The 17290-nt window shown below is 40.8% G+C and overlaps 2 protein-coding genes across 2 annotated transcripts; one reads left to right on the top strand and one right to left on the bottom strand.

The window, feature by feature from the left end:
- Nucleotides 1–6847: 6847 nt before the first annotated feature.
- On the top strand, nucleotides 6848–10702 carry lactb (lactamase, beta; the record flags this gene model as incomplete). The annotated part of the gene is made up of 6 exons (XM_079223961.1): nucleotides 6848–7216; nucleotides 7416–7482; nucleotides 7929–8119; nucleotides 8208–8517; nucleotides 8623–8788; nucleotides 9514–10702. 6 exons carry the CDS (start codon nucleotides 6848–6850, stop codon nucleotides 10037–10039), a joined length of 1629 nt encoding a protein of 542 aa, XP_079080087.1. The 3' UTR covers nucleotides 10040–10702.
- A 649-nt stretch (nucleotides 10703–11351) lies between these two features.
- On the bottom strand, nucleotides 11352–13036 carry nrg4 (neuregulin 4; the record flags this gene model as incomplete). Its single annotated transcript, XM_079223079.1, has 3 exons — nucleotides 11352–12495; nucleotides 12646–12798; nucleotides 12933–13036. 3 exons carry the CDS (start codon nucleotides 13034–13036, stop codon nucleotides 12423–12425), a joined length of 330 nt encoding a protein of 109 aa, XP_079079205.1. The 3' UTR covers nucleotides 11352–12422.
- Between the last annotated feature and the right edge of the window lie 4254 nt (nucleotides 13037–17290).

Genomic DNA, 17290 nt, shown 5'->3' with positions numbered 1-17290 from the left:
TTCCTGACAAGTGTTAGTATAAATTGGCTATGCCTGTCATGTATACTGGTGCTACTGTATTGCAATAACAGAAATGCTAGTGGTTTACAGTATATTTTTAATCTTTAAAACCACGGTTCAACTTTTTCTTGTCTATAAAGTATGACTTTGGTCATCTGGTTGTGCATCGTTTTAGCATTGTATTAATGTAGATGTCTCAAGTGTTTGTCATATCTGAAATGTACAAATTACTAAAATAAAAAGCACGTTTTGAAAGTTTGTTTATGACGTGTGTATGTTATTTTGTCTATCTAGAAATTATGTAAATGAATAGCCTTTATATATGTTTGGGTGATTGAATCAAACATAATGCAATGACAAGGAAAATACAACTTTCTTTTCAGCAGACAAAAAAATAAGGTTGGGGTAAAGTTAAGGATGTTTGGGTACGACTTGGAAAGGGTTGGAACATTTCTGGGAGTTCTTTTTGACTCACGTTTAACATGGGCAGACCATATCAGGAAAAATGCCAAAACGTAATAAATGTGATTAGGTCTGACTGTTAGGGAATGGGAAATGCTGCTGGATTAAAGAGGATGTGATTAGATGGCAAACTATTGGGCTAATTTATAAGGACACAAAAGGAGTGTTGCAGGTAGTCTGGGAGATTGACTTTGCTAAATAGTTTACCTGGTGGTGGCTTGATATCGACTGGTATTTGTTAAAGGTCAAAAGAAAAGAATAAAGTTGATTTGGTGCATTCATGTAATGAAAGAGTATCGGGATTTTACACTGATTTACACGGATGGTGCTAAGAAACCTGAGACAGGAGTAACAGGATATGGGGATACCAGCTAAAGGAAGAGGAATCAACAGCAGAACATCCAATAATCTAGGGGTTTACACAGTGGAGATGCTGCCAGTGCTGGTTGCACTGACGGGTGGGAAAAAATAAATATGAAACGGTGTTGATATGGTCCGACTTATCCACAGCCCAGCACGTTTAAGGTATTTTTATTCAAACAGGCGTCAAGATATACTGTATGAAGTCATTCAGTCAGCCACAAGAAACACTCATCAGGGAGGTCGGGTTAAATTCCTGTGTGTTGCAGTGCATGAGAGGGAGGATAAGTTGGTAAAGAGGGCTTTAAAGAAAATAAAAAGATGTGCAAATTAGTAGAAAGGTGGGACAGATAAGGGAGACATCTACATCATATTCCAAAGAGTGTTAAAATTAGTAGGATGGGTAGCGGGCACAGGAGAGAGGAAACAAAAGAATGCATTGTCCATGCAGGATTCCGTTTTTGTGATAATTTATTGTAACTAAACAAAACAAACTCCCCACGCTGCCTCTCCTGTGCTGGTAAAAAAAAATCTTAGGCCTACCCAGGTGCATCCTGGTCCTGTACCCTACTACTCCTATATATAAACCCCAGGTGCCCACAACATTACCCAATTAATAAACCAATAAACATCTAAAGACTAAGTAAACAACTACAAATAATTAAACTAAACTAAAAACTATCAAAAGAAAAAACTATCCTAATACATCAAACAAATCTAACCTAAATAAGCAAACAACTAGAATAATTAAACGATACTACTTGTGAGTAAAATAACATAATATCCAATAAATAGCTCCTACAATAGGTTCACGTGTGTGTTTTTTGGTGGCGATACATTCAAAGTGCGTCGTCTGATCCAGACGGTGGCGCTAATGCACCAATAAACTGGATGCCAGCCGCAGATCGAGCAGAAGAAGAAGCTGAGCATGTTGTTGAATCTGCTACTTGACAGTCTATGGTAGGAAGGCGACATTGTATTCGCAGTGCAGATCATTATTTAGTTTGCAATTAAACAACAATGTCTTTAGTTCCGCATTTGAGAGAGTTTGTCCACGAGCGACTGACTGCTGCTGCTGAAGACATATTCGTATTTTTTCAAAAAGCCATTGTCGAGTACGAGGAAGAGCTCCGTCGTCAGAGAAGACTGCTGGATGTCGTTTGGAAGCCTGACGTGGAGTTACACAGGATAGGTGTGTAAAACGGCATTAAAAAGCCTTTAAAAAGCTAACCGGCGAATAGGACTCATAGGATCCTCATGCATTAAAGACACACGCGTTATATTGTTCTGCTCAGGTGTGTATGTATCCTCTTCCTTTTGTCCTTCCAGAGCTCCCACAGCAGCGTGCCTGTAAGGGGGAGGAGCTTCTCTCTGACCAGCAGCAGCAGCTCCGTGTTCGGGACCCAGAGGACCCCAGGATACATGTTCGGGACCCAGAGCTACATGTTCGGGACCCAGAGGACCCAGAGCTACATGTTCGGGACCCAGAGGACCCAGAGCCTCCGCAGATTAAAGCGGAACAGGGGGAGGTGTGCACCAGTAAGGTCTGCAAGGTGGAGGAGCTTCTCTATGACCCGCAGCAGCTCCGTGTTCGGGATCCAGAGGACCCAGAGCTCCGTGTTCGGGATCCAGAGGACCCAGAGCTCCGTGTTCGGGATCCAGATGACCCAGAGCGCCGTGTTCGGGATCCAGAGGACCCAGAGCTCCGTGTTTGGGACCCAGCGCCTCCACAAGTTAAAGCGGAACAGGGGGAACTGAGCACCAGTGAGGAGGGAGAGCAACTTGTACTGAAGCCGGAGACAGATGCCTTTATGTTTCCTACTTATGAGGAACATTACCGCAGTGAAGACCAGACTCTGAACTCTGACAACTTTCATGAAGCCGAGAGCCAAGCTTTGAAAAGAAGCGAGCATGGAGACTCTGGATCAACTGGTGCAGAGCCAAACCAACAGGTTCAGCATCACGAAAGCCAAATTGACAATTACAATGTATGTTATCCTATAATGTCAACTATTCACTTTTGTACTCGCACAGGTAAAAAGGTTTTCAAATGTGACGTATGTGAGAAAACGTTTAAACGTGGTTCAGATTTGCAGAGACACAGGGCAATACACTCGGATGAGAAGCCGTATTCATGCGAAATATGTGGGAAAAAATTTAGATCTAGTAATCACTTGACAGTCCACATGAGGACGCACACAGACGAGAGGCCGTACCTTTGCTTAACCTGCGGGAAAACGTTCCGTGCAAGTTCAACATTGAACAGGCATAAAGTAATACACACAGGCGAGAAGCCATATATTTGTAAAGCATGTGGGAGAGCTTTCAGACTTGTTGAACACTTGAGAAGCCACATGAGAACCCACACAGACGAGAAACTATACCTTTGCAAGACCTGCGGGAAAAGATTCAAATTCTTGACATCATTTAAAAAACACGTGAGAAACCATACATGTGAAGAGCCGTATCGCTACCAGACCTGAGACAAAAGATTCAGTGATATTTCAGCGTTGAAAAGACACATGAAAATGGACACAAGTGAGAAGTCTTATACTTGCAAAATATGCGGGAGAGCTTTCAGACACTAGGCCTGGCATACACTCGGTCTCGGGTTCGACTCCCGCTCCCGCTGGACTCTGAGTCCCGCTGGCTGCGAGGGTGCAACCCGCCCCCCCCGAATATGTGTGTGAGTTGGCATTGATCTCCCCGTGTCGTGTGGGTTTACCGAGGATGATACACCTTCGGTTTCCTCCCACCAACCAAATACAATGCAACAGGTAATAGCATAGGAAAAATTAAAAATGTCACATATATGCTGTACTGCATAGAATATAGCATATATCCCTCTTTAAAAAATAATTGCACACATGTACAATTTCATAAATTGTCAATAACAAACGGCCAAATGCATTGAAATACAGTCAAACCAACAAGCCAGGGGGCAACCCTGTTAAAGTTTGTTTTTCTTATCTGAGCTGGGAGTGTAAGGACGGAGGGCGTTTGTATGCTGTATTACAACGGCCTTTTGGTCACTTTAACCCATAAGGACCCACGGTGACACAGGTGTCACACGTCCTTTAAATGTTCTGGAAAGTTCCATGTATAGCTTCATCCTTGATTTTAACTCATGAAGTCTCTAAGTGACACCTACTGAACATCTTGGTGGGTCATGTGATTTTGTGTTCCCATAACAACCTATCCAAAATGGCTGATCCAGGTTGTGACAGATCTGAAGAAAATGCAAAATTTAAAAAGCTTGTTTTTCTTTGTTAATGGTTAGATTTACCCATTTTAAGAATTATAATGCTTAATTAACATGTCCTTTAATGTATTGAACCTTCTGTGAGCACATTTCTTCAAGAAACTGATATAAAACAAATCAGATAAAAATCGCTGTGACGCATACGTCACATCGGGACGTTAACCTAAAAATGTCACGAAGAACCCAGTGTGACATATATGCACAATACGAAAAATAATTATGATCTGCTCAGTTAATTTGGCTGATTCAATAATATTTAGATATTTTATACTGTTCAATCCAAAGCATATTTAAACAAATAAAAACAACATTAGAATTATGTAATTATTAATACCATTTTTTTTTTTTTACCATTGACGCCCAATGTGACATGTAACATTAAAAAAAAATTGACACTATTTTGAAAACAATGTCAGAAATGTGTTCTATGTGGTCTATTTAGTCTGTATTATGTCCCCCATAATTTTCCTTTAAGGAGAAATGGGTCCGGGTTCTTATCAACTGGTGCAATATAAATACATTTACCGTAAATACTTTTTCTTTGTTATACTTTTTATTCCATCTGTATATTTAATATTGCTATTGTGGATTATTTTCTTCTTACTGTTTTTACTGTTTATTTATATTACTTGATTTGTATTTACTATGTGTCTCTTGTGCACTGCTGCTCTAATCCTGGAATTTCCCCACTGCGGGACTAATAAAGGATTATCTTATCTTAATAAAGTATTGATTTCAGGCTATAGATTAATGTAACGTAACATACAGTATGTTTACTGGATAACCGTATTTAGTACAATTTAAAGTTATTTTCCATTGTATGCTACTACTCCATTAAATTTCAGAGGGAAATATTGTACTTTTCTACTCTACTAGATTTATTTGACAAAATCATTATGTGACGTTCACAGTGAGAAGTACGCCACCTGGCGAGTATAGATTTGCATGACATTGGTGAACAGGAAGACAGGTGATAATAGCTACATGTGTGAAAGCGTGGGAGAATGAAGGCCCGGGTGGCGTAGTTCTCCCTGTGAACATCACACATTCCACACTATGTCGGGACACATAACTCAATAGAGTAAGATGCATATTGAAAGTGTATTACAAATATTTTCTAAAGGGAAATCGCCTAACTTCTCAAACTTGGCAACATCAGTCCCTTTGAATTCGCAGCGGTTCAAATTAGTGTCCTAAAGTATAGTCCTGTAGGTAGGCGGGAGGCCGTCTGTTGTGCCTTGAAGGGTATCTTGGTGTTGTTGTGATGGTAGAGGCATCACTGTATTCACAATCATCATCATCATCAGGATCTGGTGGGATGTCCAACAGTTCTGGAGAGATCTTCTTGAAGAATGAAGCATTGCATTTCTGGCTGCTGTGATCATGGAGCCTTTGACTTTGGTCACTGTGTATGGCTTACTGTTTGGGTTGACGATGAAGCACACTGTCACCTGGAGTGGAGTGTGTGATGTAGCGTTGCGATGAGTCTGCATCAGATGTCATTTTGGCTTCAGCCTTATTGTGAATGTGGATTGATACTCACGTAGAAAGATATTCAGTTGTTGTTTCTAAACAGTTCAGGATGACTTTCCACCAGCTCATCTGTGACTGTGCGACACTGTTGCACGGATGATACTGCTGTGACAATTTAATCAGTCCCAGTGGTTTGGATGTTTTGTAGCTGAGAACGTTGAATCTGTCTCCTTTTAGTACTAAGAATGTGCACGTTGTCTTTTCCTGCCTTTTCTCCACACTGCATTTGAGAACACCTCTGACCGGCAATGAAACTTTGGAGCAGAAAGGGTGGATCTTGGTGCTTGTGATCAACTGTTAAACAGCAAGCGTAGGTACATAATCCACAGCCCGCCACTGATATATATATATATATATATATATATATATATATATATATATATATATATATATATATATATATATTGCCATCATATCATACACACACACGTGTGTGTATGATATGATATGATGGCAATGCAGGGATATGGTACAAGGGTGCTTGTCAGATGCTAGGATTTATAGGTCTAGACAATAGGGTAAATATAATATCAGTTCTGTATTTAGGACTAGATTTTACAATTCCTGGTTGATTTGCACTCCTGAGATGTAAAGTGGGTTGACGCAGACATGCAATGTGTTTCCGGGTAAGAGTCGTGGTACTGTCTGTGGGACAAAAGGGTTAAGGCCTCATTGGAGTCATCAGGTGGGCACCCTCCTCCTCCGTGTTTCGATGATAGGCCCACAACACCTCCAGAGGGCTCATCGGCTACACCTGGCGTCCCAGATGTGCCCCCCTCTGCTTCAACCCTTCTGCGCCACAGATGCTATTTTGGGGCCCAAGTGGCGTCTCTCCTCTTCACCCACAGCCACCGGCTTGCCCATTCAGCAGCGCTTGAGAGGGCTTTGATGGCTTGGCGTTGGGCTTGGCCTCGAATTCCCAAATCCTTAAGTAGCCTGGTAGTTGTTTTACCCACGAAGCCACGTTGCTCAGCATCAGCTGCCAGCTCAGCATACTTAAGGCTCTTTAAAGGTTAACGTGGTGTGTGTGAATTTTTTTTGGATATGTTTTGCTTTGGGCGAAAGATTGTATGTATTTTTGGCTGATCCACACTCCGGAGCAGGAGGTGGCGGTGATGCACCAATAAGGATGCCAACCGCCGTAAAACCAGAAGAAGAACAAGAACAACAACAGCAACAAGAGTCATCAGGTATCGCGAAAACAAGACAAGAGAAGCAGCTTATTCAACAATGTCACGATTGATTTTGCCAAATCGTTTTTGTGCCAAATGTACCCTCCTAGGAGCGCGCGCGCCTTCTCTGTTGACATCGCGAGGCGGAGCGCGAGTCAAGCTGTTCGATAAGCCGAGTGTTTTCATCCAGCAGCACACGCGATGTGTCGGAGGGTCAAACACAGCGTTTACATACAGGTCAAAGTCCAGGATCTGGATATGTGGGGTTGCTGTGGGGATTGCTATAGCTGTCGGACTGAAATACCGCGATGACACAGCCACCAGTTCCTGTGAGGATCAAGTAGAAGAAGCGCAGAGGACGGGTCGATACAGCGATGCCATAACAGTTAGCAGGGACCTTGTGGAGAGGATAAAGGTAAGCGTTCAGGTAGGCCGATGAACTGCTGGCTTTAAGAGCCCTTTCCTTTCTACATATAGTCCCCTCCGGACCTCAGGGTCACCTGCATCACGTGTGTGTGTGTGTGTGTGTGTGTGTGTGTGTGTGTGTGTGTGTGTGTGTGTGTGTGTGTGTGTGTGTGTGTGTGTGTGCGTGCGTGCGTGCGCGTGCGTGTTCTATTGTCATTCAGACCGAGGTCGGGGCTCCTGGGCTGGTGGTCGGTGTCTCTGTGGACGGTGCTGAAGTCTGGAGTGAAGGTTGGTGCCTATAACGTCAGCCAAATACATAGTTAACAACAAAAAACAAGGCTCTTAAACCTGAGCTCTGTCAGCCTTTAGGAACACAAGTTTACTGAAATGGGTTTACACAATAAATGGTTTTAAATTTGCAATACATGGAATCCTCTAAAAACACTCATCGTCCTTTTATGATCTTGTATGCAGTTTTTCTGTTTCCCTGTTTGTGTTTGTTTATTTTATGTATTTGTTTGTTTTCTGTTCCATTAGCTCTTTTTGGTTATTTGTTTGGTTTTGTTGTAATCATTGCCTTTATGGTATGGTCCTTTTTTGTTCACAGGTATTTAAGTTATGTATAACTATGCTTTGCTTCTCTGTAAAGCACTTTGTAAACTTTGTTTTTAAAGGTGCTATATAAATAAAGTTATTATTATATGTGATGCATTTAAAATCTTCTCGTAATTCAGGGATCGGTTATGCTGATTTGGAGAACCGCGTTCCTTGCAGCCCAGAAACAGTGATGCGTATCGCCAGCATCAGTAAACCGCTCACGTCTGCAGCGGCTGCACGGCTGTGTGAGGAGGGGAAACTAGAACTTGATGTCCCCGTCCAGAAATATGTCCCAGAATTTCCCCAGAAGCAATTTAATGGAGAGGATGTAAGTTTCTTGAACAAAATGTCAGAGTTTTCTTCTTATCCGGAATAATCTTATACTGTTCAGCTCACAGGCACATCGCTCATTGCAGGTCACAATAACCCCTCGTATGATTCTCTCCCACCTGAGTGGTATACGGCATTATGAGAAGGATGCAAAGAAAGTGAAGGAGTACAAGGAGAAAGCTAAGCGTCTCTTAAAGCCAGCAAAGAATGAAGATGAAAAGAGCTCATCTGAAAATGAAGGCAAACCTGCAACAGAACAAAACACCAAAGGCAAAGAAGCCACTCAGGAGAAGAAAAAGGAGTTTGAGCATGAGGAATACTACTTGAAGGACAACTTTGAAAGTGTCACTGAGGCCTTGGACCTCTTCAAGGACGACCCGCTCATTTTCAAACCTGGTAAATCACACATCTGCTTGCAAAATCATTCAAATATGTTACCGTGTCGATGAATTGATGAGTATGATTTTTTTTTTTTGTTTGTTTTTTTTTTACTATGTGCAGGCACCACTTTCCTGTACTCCACCCACGCCTTTACCCTGCTTAGTGCTGCTGTGGAGCAAGCTGCTGGACAGCGCTTCCTGGATGTCATGATGAAAATGTTCCATGAGCTGGGAATGCTTAATACTGTGCCCGACGAGAATGACCCTATTATTTACCACCGCTCCAGGTAATTTTATTTAGGACATTAATGTCAAGCAATGTCCAATTTGCTGTGACAAATGAGTACAGGGGAGATGTATAGAGATGTTCCAATACCATTTTTTTTTCCTTCCCAATACTGGTACCAGTAACGGAACTTGCGTAATGTACCAATCCAAAGATAATAAGATATATATATATATATATATATATATATATATATATATATATATATATATATATATATATATATATATATATATATATATATATATATATAATTAATATCATTGCTGAATGTCTTGGCTCATGTTAAACCTTTTGTGAATAGATACAAAGAATGAATGCCATAGAACATTATTTTATTATCTAGTTTGACAGATCTTCCAGTGTAAAATATTGCCATAATGCTAATATTTTGATGAGTTCTGGTTAATGTTACATACTCTGCTAGCCGCTGCACGATTTGTACTGCGCATGTGCAATTCTCATCAGTGATGAGAAAGAAGAATGGTTCATTCATTCGCTACGTCATCATCGCTTTCAGACACAGTGATACTTCTTTCTGGAGCTGACGAGCGATCTCATTATTTTTCATCTCTGTTGGGAGTTTAACATTTCTAGAAATACATCAGATATATCCTTTAGTTGAGATCTGTTATTTCTTTGAGGTTGTTTAGATACTCATGTTTGTTTTGTTCCTCGAGTGCACAACGTGATTTAAAAAATCGAATTGTTGATGCTCCTCCACAGATATTATCATCTGAATAAGAGGGGACGTGTCGTGAACTGCCCATATGTAGACAACTCCTACAAGTGGGCCGGAGGCGGCTTCCTCTCCACAGTGGGTGACCTGCTGCTGTTCGGTCACGCTCTGCTCTACAGCTACCAGGTGGCCCACCTGCAGGACACTGGGGGCTTTCTCCCCGGCTTTCTCAAACCCCAGACTGCCATAGATCTTTGGTCACCAGTTGACAGGACAGAGGCAAGCTGGGACAAGGATGGACTGTATGCCCAAGGCTGGCTGGTAGTGGAGAAACTACAGAAATATGGGCAGTGCATGAAGCGTAGACACTATGTGTCACACACAGGAGGCGCTGTGGGGGCCAGCAGTGTCCTCCTGGTGTTACCCAGTGAGGAGATGGATGAGGATCAAGGACAGACGCCCTTCCTCCCTCAGGGAGTGGTGGTCACCATCATCACTAACATGCAGTCAGTTGGACTCAACAGCACAGCACTGAAAATTGCACATGAGTTTGACAAAGCCAGAAGCCTGTAAGAGGAAGTTGTTTACAAGTGTGAGTTTTATATTTTACTGAGAAGTATTTCAGATCATGTATGAAACCATGAAATTGTGATAAAGCTATTTGTAAAGGGAACTCAACTTACTTTCTATTGCAATGCTTACATTCTGCCACTAGGTGGAAGCAATTTACCACAACTCTGAGCACAAAAAGAAGCCGCTGACTTATGTCATCAGTGCCTTCATGCATCTTCACAAAAAAAAAATCTAACACAACAATATTGTAATAGTAATTCTTCATTTGAGAGAAATAAAACATTCTATACACAATGGAAAGAGGTTGGTTGCTTTTTAAAGCAGCAAGATACACCTAAAAGTCTCTACATCCCATGTAGTGACTTTTAGGGCCCACCCTGAACAGATATTTCCTCATAGCAACATGACATGCTTTTGGGAAAACCCTTTTGGGAAAACCCTACTCTGTGTTGACCTAATACTGCTGTTCTATCAATAATCAATGTTGTGACATTTTAACAATGTATTCACTGCTGAGCCAACTTTTGAGTGATAACATTCCAATACAGTACATTCTTGACATTGTCTTTGAATTCAAAGAAACAAGAACAATTCCAGCTTGTGATGCCTGAGTGTGATGCAAAGATAGATTGTTGATGGTATTTCAGGGAATAACTAAGGTTTTGGCCGTCCAAATTACATTTCTTATTCTCCTACAATTTGTTGTTAGCAACTTTGGAGAATACTTGAAGTCCATCCAAAGGGAAAGACTCAAACTATTGTCAATGCAGTCCAACAAGTTTTAATTATCTTGTAACCTCGCTGAATTGAAGCAGATTTGATGCCACCATTTTCATTATAAGACTCCTGGGATCTTCTGTGCCCCTGTTTTTAGAGTTATAGGACTGATGAATGGCTGGGGATATGCTAATTATACAGACTCCCACACATAGTGTGTCACTACGTTTGCTGCTTGTGTGTTCCTGCATGTCCAGCTTTGTGAGAGCCAGTTTGAGTGTTAAAACTGCAGAGTAAAGACATTTTTGAAAAGTGAGGTCATCTTGACCACTCCTGGCTGCTTCAAGGGGCAATTATGGTTGAGGGGTAAAGATAGAATTTAGGATTAGGTTAAGAATAGGCTAAAGGTTGAGGTTTGGAATGAAGTGATGAAGTGCTGGTGCTTAGAGGATGGAGAATGACTAGTCCATAATGATACTGCTGAGTATTCGTGTGTGTGTGTGTGTGTGTGTGTGTGTGTGTGTGTGTGTGTGTGTGTGTGTGTGTGTGTGTGTTGTGCAGCGTCCCACCAGAAAATCACACAGTCAAATAGGGTTCAATGCATATATTAACACAAACTATTTGTTATATGTGTAATAGCATATTCAATAATTGACACAAGGGGTTATTTCATAATTCCATATTTAAAGTTCAATATTTAGAATAATATTTCACAAAATATTTCAAAGCCCAACTATGCTTTGTATATTTCAAGCAAAGCACAAAGATTGAAATGTGATTTAAAATGAGTAACACCGGTGTCAACTTCATAGCTTTGTTAAAAAGGCTACTGTGCAAAGCGTAATTCAATTCCCACCCACTCACAGTTCTTGATTGTGTGTAAATGAATTACACCTTTCTGTAGCAAACAGCAGGGACTGAAGAAATCTCATGAGGTGTTTATCAGCTCTTGACTAAGTTAAAGGATAACGTCGGTATTTTTCAACTTTTACTATTTTCCCATGTTTTTGTGTCTCAGTGACTAATGGGGACACCATTTTTTTTTCAATTGGTCCAGTACTGAGGGATAACGCTGCAGACACCGGTCGCAGAACAGGCTGTAATGTAATCGCGCGGGGTGTTGGAGTACAGAAAGCGTAGCTGAGTGTTATCTAAAAGATTTACGATGTCATAACTGAATGTTAACGCTTATTTTGACTGTGCTAATGCCATGCACAATTACAGAACGAGTCTTTCAAGCGAGACACACACTAACAAATTGACAGGATTAAGCAAAGGAGAATTGCTCTGTACGGTCCTTTCTCTTTTATAATAACACTCTGAACCTGTCAGAACTTTCAGTGGACGTTAATTGACGGTAAGCAGTTGCCCCTTCCATTACAGCTGTTTAGCAGCGTATACTCCTCAATACTGGACCAATTGTAATGTTGTCCCCATTAGTCACTGAGACACAACACATGGGGAATATAAAGTGAAAAATACTGAGCTTACCCTTTCAAGTCATGTAGTTGACAACAAGCAAACGGTTTTCCTCCTGCCTATTGGTCTCGAGTCACACTCAAAAATGGTTCCAAGTCCAACAGGCAAGTGACATCTCTGAGAATTATTTCATCATCCCACCCAACACTCCAGCCAAAAGAGAAACAAATGTACATCAGAAGACAGATCATACTCTGGGTTTTACTCTCCAATACTGTTGTGGATTGTTCTGTTGGCTCTGTTGCTTGGCTTTCAACATCCTGCGTGTGGACACAAGTAAGGGTTATTGTCTTTCAACGAATATACATGCTGCCTGAAGACTGTATAACACATAAAACACTTCCACATCCTGGTTTTATTTTTTGACTCATTGAGATAGTTTGGTAATCCTTAATCCTGTATGTACTTACCTGCATATGTAGTAGATAACAACTGCCAGCATCATTAAGATTAGGAGGGCAACAATGACCACGGCTGCAATCAACCCGGCTTCTGTTGTTTTGGTGTTAGAGCTGAAGAGCTGGAACTGCTCACATCGGCTGCCTTTGAAATTTGCATTGCACCTGGTTTAAGATACAAGGAGATTTGTCAGCAATATCGCCATCTTGTGTCATCAACAGAAATTCCAACATGAAAGTTCCTAAAGACTCATTATTTATATCAAGGACAATTGAAAATAGATTTTCTTTTTACTTACACACAGGAGAGTGTATCCACGGAAAATATTTTATAGCACGTCCCTCCGTTCATGCAATAGGTGGCTTCCTGCTCATTACAGAGGTCTCCATGGTCTACAGACATTACAACAATATTTCAGTAATGATGGTTTTAACATGAATGAAGCTAAATAACCGCTTCTTAAATGTATTTGTTACTTCTTCTGATCAGTTTTTGTTATTACCTGCCATCATTTGGAAAGCAGTTTTCTCGTTGTTTCTTGCGAACACAAGAAACGTTTGTGTTTGAGAAAAGGAAGTGATCTCTCACCACTGAGGAAAGAATGGTATAACCAGAAGTTTCAGATGCCAATAATGAAAACAAAAAGCTGTTGCGTATATAAACCGTTTCTTAAATATGAAAGGCGTCATGAACTAATGTTGCTCTGACAGAGGAATGTATCAAAAATCTGTCCTTACCAGCTCGTGAAATCTCAGCTTTTGGTAGTTAGAGCAGGTTACAGAGGTGAGTCATAGTGACTTCACAATACCGCCTAACTGCTTTTTGTTTTAACCTGCAGACGCTGTCATGTGGGCGTGTTCCTCCCTTCGCCTAAAAAAATGTTGTGATTGCAGTTTGTCCACATTGTGAATGACATTGTGGGTCATTTGTTAGTGTGTGATAGGTACATGGTGTCATTTAATGTCATGAGAGCAATAGAGCTATAGACAATGTTGATATCCAACATCAGATTAAGACTGAGTACATTAGTTTTTGTTATTGTAGGTTTAGTTGCATCATGCAAGGATGCCTGATCAAATCACCTGTTGTGCACGTGAGCTCAGAGTGTTTGGGTTTTGTGAGACTGAATGATTGGTATGCAAAGAAGGCATGAATGGAATCGTGGGAACGTTTTAGTATAGTCTTCCTTCAGACAGATAATTACTGTTGTACGTAAGAACCGTTAGTTGACTCATAAACTGGTCATTTTTAATTGTTCACTGCGTTCCAATGATTAAATGTTGTCTTTGATCGTGGTGGAGCACATTTTAACTACTTCATATACATTTGGTAGTTTAATCAGTAACAATAGATCATATTTTAACCAATCATTTGAAAAATATATAACCATAGCTCTGAAAAGTATAGCATTAAAGAGAATACGTGTACTCGTAAGTATGTACTTGAGTAAATGTACTTGATTACATGGATGGATGAATGTGTGTGTGTGTGTGTGTGTGTGTGTGTGTGTGTGTGTGTGTATATATATATGTGTGTGTGTATATATATATATATATATTTATATATATATACATATATATATATATATATATATATATATATATATATATATAAACAAAAAAATATATATATATACACACACTAAACTAAAATGTCCTCAGAATCAATTTGGCATCTCCACATGTTTCTTGATTGAGGTCTATTGAGTATATATATATATATATATATATATATATATATATATATATATATATATATATATATATATGCATATGTGTGTATACACACAAAAGGCACATATTATAAGCCCTTATATAATGTTTCTTTATCCGAAAGTGATAGCAGGTTTATTAAAAACAATGACAAGGCCAATATGTTGTTGCCATTCTTTTATCCGATTATCCTTCAGTTCATGCGTTTCCAGGGCCTAATTCCTTAAGAACTCAAATATCCCAGCAAGACTAGCTGTCAATATCGCAGTGACGCTGCATCCATATAAATCACGTTAAATCCAGCAGACTTGGTCATCAACACACCGACAGAAACACTTGAGGTCACTGTACCAGTATTAGTGTTTTTTTCTTCTTCTTTTCGTGCGGATGGGTTGTTATCGCGAGGAACTCTGAATCTCAAGAGGTGAAGTGAAGCGAGAGTGTTTTTCAACGTCGACGCTTATATGGTGGCTTAGAAAGGGGGATGTCGACAGGCTCGTGTGGCTTAATGGGAATATAGACTATACTTATATGCTATATTTGATATTACTGTGTGTTTCTTTCGCGTTGACGGCGCTGCTCGTCACACATCTGGAGCCCCTGGAATCCCGTTTTCAGCACCTGGACAGCTCCCGGTAGTGAACCTCTTATTATTATTATCGGACACATGGATTCCCTGGTGTGATTGTGGGGGAAGCCCTGCAAGCACATTATGCCCCCCTCCGAAGATGTCGTTATATTCCTGATTCAGTGACAGTCGTCGTCGTCTCCGCTGAAGAATGCTGCTTTCAGTCCGGAGTAGGTGTTTTCGTCGTGCGCTGTCTTCAGAGAGGCGATACGGGTGCTTGGCCAACGCAAATTTAAAGAGAATCGCAGCCTACACACAGCAAGAGCCGAGCTTCTCTCACACTGATCATCATCATCATCATCATCGGCAAGAAGGGAGATATTACCAACATCGCTGCGAGGGCGAAGGAGTCACGACCACATTTAACACAATGTAGAAAAACATACGAGGTTAGTGCGTTTTTTTGTGCTTATTTTCGAGTCCGTGTTGATTTAAAAGCATGCTGAGTAGTTGATGCATTTGTGTTGCTTTTGAACAAGAATGAGACTGTGTGGCCTCTAAGCACAGTGGGCAAATTTTACAGCTCCATAATTGTTAATGTAGCTATGTGGGAAATTATTGCAGATACATTTTGATCAGGTGGAATGCAGAAAGCCTGGACAGAGTTTCACAGTGCTTGTTTTTGTCAAATGGAATAGTAAAAATCGCTGTCTTTGTGGCTGATGAATCACTTACTGTAGACTGTACTATAGTAATAAGTGGCCGCTCAAGATGCTGATTATGAAGTTCAATCTCTCTGATACTATGATTTACTCACGTCCAGAAATACTTCGCTCTGCTTTAAATTACATCCAGAAACCATCTTTGATGCCACTTGACTTTCTGTTCTCCTTACAGAAAGTTAAGCACCCTGTTAAATGTTTTTGGCTGTGTGACTTTCAGCTCATCTGATGGCCAGATCAATATATTCTGTTCCTGAGTATTATGCAAAAGATCAAATTGTTTGGCCGCTGCAGTGAAACAGTGTCACTCTCAGCCCTTGAATGACCTGGGTTGATTTATCCTGAGTAGCATTTAATCTGCTGTGCTTCACTACATTACTCTGCTGTAGTCTGCTGCGGCTGTGAATGCTGACTCCTCACCTCTGCATGTCTGAAGGTTTCACTGTGGCTCTGTGTGTCACACATGCTTCTCCGAATTCATGACATATTGTGTAAATCATGAAGGTGTCAACAATGATGCAAATATGTTAGCATGCAATCACATATCTATTGTTGACAGCTGATTACAGTGTTACTTTTACTTTGCAACACTGATAACTGGGCTTGTTTTTTTTTTGTAATAATGGACATTACGTATGCATGCGCTTCAGATTTCCCTGTCTGCTCGTGTCAAGTCTGTTCCCCGCAAAGCAGCTGTAGTGGGCTTTCACTGAACAGACTTGGACATCAATGGCTCTCTATCCTGTAGCACAAAGAGCTAGCATCCTGCTATACTTGCTATGCAAGAGGTGTGATGTTCCTCAGCCCCTGATTCACGGAGCGAAGCGTATATTGGAGGAGATTTAAAATCCATTACAGTTTAGTGCTCCCCAGGAAAATAGTTGAACAGAGCATAGCTACAGCTGAAGTTAAGACCGGGTGCTTCAGGAAAAACATAAGCATTGATACTTCATTGTTAATTGTGCATGCATTTGTGTTATACTGCATAACTACATTTCATGATTTCTAGATTAAATGTTCATCCTTGACCTTGGATACAGCAGTTGGCAAAAAAAGCTGCTCTAAAGCTCCCAAGTATATCTCACAATCTCCCTCAGCAGATGGACTTTGCCAATGATTTGCTTTATGATTTCCTTTGTTTGTAGTAATCACACTGTTCTTATATATTTTCTATAGGTGTGGTATGAGCCAGGTCTCTGCAGTGGTGAAATCACATTTCACACTTGGGGTCATTTAGTGTGGACATCTATTTGCAGCAACAAGACCTCAACATGAGCAAACCCCAGTAAGTATAACACCCGCCAGAGCCTTGTTTGAAACCGTGTCTGAGAGAGTGTGAAATCTTAAATCTCTATTTATGAACACGCAGTCTTATGCAAAGGGCATCTCAGCGTGGAAGGATATGATTAGCAGGATGGGACCTGCATATTCTCATGACCCTGATGCAAATGGCTTGAGCGGAAAAGCGGAGCCTCTTCCAGCGTCCAGAGTGAGCGACTGGCTGGTCATCTCTAGTCTCCGCTGGCATCTCTTAGCATTCAGGAGGGATGTTCACTTGTCATCTTCTCTTATTAATAATTACTCTGTGTGTGGTCCTCCAGACAGCCCCTGCATTCTGATGACAGCCCCGGTTGAGAGAAGGGAAAATAGAGGG

Source organism: Taurulus bubalis (assembly GCF_910589615.1).
Source record: "Taurulus bubalis genome assembly, chromosome: 9".
In the NCBI taxonomy this organism is placed as follows: Eukaryota; Metazoa; Chordata; class Actinopteri; order Perciformes; family Cottidae; genus Taurulus; species Taurulus bubalis.
The sequence above is the reverse complement of the archived record's forward strand: the minus strand, read 5'-3'. Positions and strand labels throughout refer to the sequence as shown.